This window comes from Gastrolobium bilobum, unplaced genomic scaffold, assembly GCF_033153095.1.
Source record: "Gastrolobium bilobum isolate Gb01-03AN ecotype WA unplaced genomic scaffold, APGP_CSIRO_Gbil_v1 utg1978, whole genome shotgun sequence".
In the NCBI taxonomy this organism is placed as follows: domain Eukaryota; kingdom Viridiplantae; phylum Streptophyta; class Magnoliopsida; order Fabales; family Fabaceae; genus Gastrolobium; species Gastrolobium bilobum.
Genome location: NW_026897627.1, coordinates 131,052 through 136,296, shown reverse-complemented (window position 1 = coordinate 136,296; position 5,245 = coordinate 131,052). Strand labels below are relative to the sequence as shown.

The following is a 5,245-nucleotide window of genomic DNA, read 5'->3' as shown; positions in this document are numbered from 1 at the left end:
TAAACTTTCCTATATATCTTACTTTCCAACTATTTTCCTAGCAATTACATTTCCCTAGCATTCAAAAAATTTCTCCTCAACCAAACACCCCCCTAGTATAGTTTAATAGTTAGAGGTAGATACAGCTTAAGAAAAGCTTTAAGAATTAAATGATTTTTTTTTCTAAGAATTAGTTACGGACATAATACAATGCTATCGTATAATTTATGTAACTAATTTCACTTAAGAAAAAAATGACTTTGGTCGTGGCGGCTAAAATGATGGACAAAGTAAATTTATCTGATTTATATTTTGTGAAGGATGTATGTTTGTAATTTGATTGTGCAATAACAATGCCTTGCAGGGAGAAAATAATATATGAATTATGGAAGCGAGAGGCTAGAAGCAAATGGTGGGCATGCATGTAGAAGAAAAGTAATTTGAGAATTTCAGTTAACGGATGATTTTGAAAATGCTGAATCAAATTAATATCAATGTTCTTGTGTGGATCATCATGAAAAACAACTTTCATTTGTTTTAGCCTCTATATAATTATCTTGGATACAGATATTATGAGAACGATGTTATGATAGTGTGGCGTAAAACTTGACCCTCCTGTCCAATATCAGCATTCCCAAATGGGTCCTCTTTCGCCTAACTATAAGCCATGGTCCATGGCCTGAAAGAGGCATTCTACTTTCTTTTAATGTTATATCTTGCACTGAAAATGACATCAAAGACAATGCCTGAAATTCTTTGGACTGAAGCATATGTTTTGTAGCAAAGATTTATCCCATTCCTCATCTCTCTTTCCAGACAAAAACTCAGAAAGATATATCATGAATAAAACCATTCACATGAAATAATTCATCTCTTTCCTCTCCATATCATGTGTAGCATTAGTATATTATTTTAATTAATGACAAGGAAAGGGTAGTGTTTATATTTCAACACTTGAGAAGAGTTAACTCTCTTGATGATTCGCCATGGTCTGTTTGCCAATTGGGCCTTCCAAGCGTGAATTCTAGGTCAAGCTTCGCATCAGAACGTGACAAAGGTGTAAAATCCAGCCTCTCCTTCATGCAATTCGACATGCCTCCATAATTCTCCTCAACCACCTGTTTAAATAATCGATAGAAAAATATATTATAAAATCATTAATATAGTCTCACATAATAATTTAAGATTTTGGGTTAAATTGATTCTTTATATAATATCAGAACCTTTAGAATCAAATAATCAGAGATTTGATATCACCCTCTTCCATTTTATTAAATAATATGTAATTTCTTACAATAGGTAGGAGGGGCATGCACATGGTTAATATTATTATGCTAATGTCATAAACCGTTTAGAAAATATAGTACAATGAACAAATTAAAACTAGAGCTAAACTTAAAGTCACATGCTAGATCCAGTTCTGACCCTATGTGTCCCAACTTACCGTGGTTTCATTTCCTTTGAGGTGAGAATACGTCAAACTGATGTCCGGTTTTTGTCTACTATTGTTTGTATTTGTCTCCATTGATGATTGCCACGATGTCCTGAGAGTATAAAAGTGAGAGAAGAAGTTAATTTAGAAGGCATACATGTTTTAAAGCAACTAATGAAATGGTTCGTTCATTTTAGCACTCAATGTTTGTAACCAAAACTCCAAATTCAAAATCCAAAATCCAAATATATACAATTTAATATGGCATCGGCAGCAATTTATGATTGCCTTTTGATGGTAAGATGGCATGCAATTAACGGTCAACATCCTAATGTTTCAATTTGCCGAGGAACTTAAGAGTAACATGTTGAAACTAGTATCTTCTTATGAAGGGGCTGGAAAGTGAAAATTAAAAATTTATACACCCAATCCTCATTATTAAAGAGGAGCCAAAGTTGTTGGTAACCTCAAGTTTGGTAAGCGAAACTTGAATCTAACCAAATATCACATGAAATTGATTCTCTCATGTTAAATTTTTACATGACAATAATACCACATTAACTTAAGATCAGGAGTTGGCAATAACATTATGGAGTTTATAATTATATCACCGAAAAAAATTTAAAAATAAAATAAAATTGTGGCATGACACATTGAGATTTGCACCATATGCTAGACTTTTCACTACATATTGGGATCAATTTTACTTTGACGACCTAATGGATGAGTAATCCAAAAGCATCATTAAAGGCGCACGTAGAAATTGACTACCCACATATCTATAAAAGCGCTAGGTTTTGTTCGTCAAAATCTATGTAATATTGGTAGACTTCTCGTCATAGAACCCCGTAATAAAAAAGATAAACACAAAGACAAACATGAAATTTTAGCAAGAAAAAAAAACCAAAACACGAGGCAATTTTTGTGAATATTAGTGCATGTACGTTATCATATAGTTTTTAATGGTACTCTAGTTGAATCATGATCAGTCAATAAACTCAATATTACGTTCACATTAATTTGCAGTGAGCTAGAAAGAAATATTGAACAAGGAAAAGAAAAAAGAGGTTGGGGAATATTGAAGTCACTACCATTGTGATTTTTGCAGCGCTTGTGGTAAATTGACTCTCTCAGAAGCTGAGACTCCTCCATGCAGATGAACAATTCCTGGACTTCGGTTCAAGCCAATATCTGTGTGCCCATGACCTGCAACTTTAATTAACATTAGAGCCATTGCTCTTCCTTTATCAGACACCATCTTATTCAAAATTATTCACATACATTTGGACTTGAACTTAATTAGTCCTATGCAACCAACTTTTTTGTTTCTAACGGGGAACATTACTCGAACAAATCATAGAGTTTCTGTCACACTCGAATCACCAAAGATCTCAAAACAAATAGAACAACAATAATAATAGAAGAAATGAAAATGGGTCCTTGAGAAGGAACATGTTGAAATTTACCAGTACTTTTGTCAGTGCTCTTCACTGTTCTATACATCTGCATGAACACCCCACATAAAATAAAATGAGAAGAAAAGTCCACAAAGCTAAGATTACCCATCTAGATACCCTTTTGTCCTTAGTCCTTGTTATATACCTCGCCCACTACTGAAGGCAACTTAATTAATAGTTCTTTTTTTTTCTTCTTTCTTTTGCTTTTTTCTAGTCAGAAAATAAAAGGAAAAAACGGAACTTCACTCATTAAGCTGAAAGACTTTGTAGAATATTGGAGATATGGGAATAGTAGCCCCACCTGCAAGTGACTCTTGACGTGTGCTAGGGTTAGATCCTTAACATTCATTAACTCTAACACAGACTTCGGAGTTGCCCCTGCAAGTGACAAAGACCATACAAAATTAAACGTAAACTAACTAGGTGTTATGCTTTCCACAAAGAAATTAAGAGCATAAGCTTTTATATAGAATAATAAAGAAATGATTAAACTAATAATCATAGCATTTAATCAAATTACTTTCATGACCACCAAGAAGCTGAACCGCATGAACAAAATGGGCATGGAGGGTTGTCGTCCATCTCATCCTAGGAGCTCTGACATTTCTTTTGACACCATTAATGGCTCTTGTATTTCGCTTGAAATCTCGGCCATAGATGTGAGGTTGGATATTGTGGTGATTGAAGTTTCTAGAGAGTCCTTGTTGTGCTGGAATATGAGGATGATTCAAATTTGTTGTTCCAAATCCTAATCTCAATGTTGGCTCATGATGACCAAGGTTATAGACAGTGTCGGGGTTGAACAAACCATTCTCATGGCTTAAATCACTTCCACTACTAACTGAATCAGAGGTTGAGCACATGTCGTTGTAAAGTGGTTTCCTATTTAATACGTTGTAGCTTCCCACTTCTTTGGCTTCAGAATCTGAAATAGAAGGAGGGCTTATGTTTAAGGAGAGGTCTGGTTCTGATAAAGGTGATAAGGTTCGCATTACTGTGTTCGAATTAGTGAACATGGAGATGGTAGAGATCTAGATTTGGTTAAAGGAAAGGGAAGGGAAAGGAAGGGGTGAGAGTTTGAGGATGTGAAAAAAAAACAGAAAGTACAGAGAAGGAAATACAGTGAGAAATAATTGGCAAGAAGAACTTTTAAGTTATGAACTGAGCTGAAAAAGAAGGATTTTTAAGGGTGTGATTATATCATGAGTGACTTATGATTTGCATTGGTTTCGAGGGAGGAGATGATGTAGCCTTTTTAGTAGGATCCCACTAGGGTTGGAAAATTTTAAAGTGGAGATGAATTAATTCCAGAGACTAGTAGTAGTAGTAGTCACTAGTCAGATAAAAAAAAAAATGAGGAGAAAGAGAAAAGATCAGAGTTTTTTTTTGGGGATGGTGGTTTGAACGAAAAGTTAGTGAAAAAGGGTAGCAGTTATTTATGGAAGCTGAGAGATTAGTAATAAAAGTACTATGAACAGAGAGAAAAAGAGAGAGGGGGGTGAGTGAGAGAAAAGGAGAGAGACTTGTTGTGCCTGAGGTTTTGTTTCCCTTATCTGTATAATAGTACAGTATACGTAATTAAAAAAGAAAATGAGGGTGCAGTGCAGCAATGTATAATGGTGGTTCCTGCAAGGAATATGGTTGGAATTCGAGAAAAAACAAAATAGGTACTATTCAAGGGAATATTGGAATGGGAATGAAGACTCTAGTTTACGTTTGATGGATCGAGACTCGTTTAACTTTCCTGCTCTTTTTGTTGCCATCAGTGTTTAATTTATCTCTTATTAATACGTTTCTTGAATTGGAATATTCCCGTTTTATTATAAACGAGGATTGACTGGCAGGCCAAAATAATATCCTGTTCTAAACTCACCCTGACCCCTCCCATTTCCTCTGTTACATGCAGATGTGGCATTAAATCTCATCGGTTTCTGTTAGTATAGACTGTTGTGCATTAAGTTCATGTATGTATTTTCCAACCCCATCAAATTGAAAAGACAGCACGAATTATGTCCTAAAAACATTAATGAACACTCCTACAGTCCTACTTAAGACAAAATTTTCTTGTTTATTCAATATGTATCTTTAAAAAAAAAATTAAAGAGACACCAAATATACTCGTACTATAATATAATTTCAAGTCTTAACTAGTAAGCACGTATATGGTATGTAATGGCCAATAAAGGTCGAGCTGTACACGTGCGAAACCCATGCACCCAAATAAAAATATGGAACTAAAATAACTTGGTGCTGGTGAGTGTGAAAGATTTAAGGTAGTGTTTGGTTCCGGAGAAATTTTTTTTTACTAGAAAAATGTAATTGATAGGGAAATGGTTAGAAAGTGAGTTGGTAGGAAAATGTAAAAAAAGTTGTTTGG

At 34.5% G+C, this 5,245-nt stretch overlaps 1 protein-coding gene across 1 annotated transcript; it reads right to left on the bottom strand.

The window, feature by feature from the left end:
* Positions 1–856: 856 nt before the first annotated feature.
* Positions 857–3,892, bottom strand: LOC133308743 (probable transcription factor KAN4). The gene is made up of 6 exons (XM_061509426.1): positions 3,389–3,892; positions 3,170–3,246; positions 2,878–2,914; positions 2,503–2,617; positions 1,424–1,523; positions 857–1,097 (listed from the first exon to the last, which is right to left on the bottom strand). Exons 1-6 carry the CDS (start codon positions 3,882–3,884, stop codon positions 927–929), a joined length of 996 nt encoding a protein of 331 aa, XP_061365410.1. The 5' UTR covers positions 3,885–3,892; the 3' UTR covers positions 857–926.
* Positions 3,893–5,245: the final 1,353 nt, after the last annotated feature.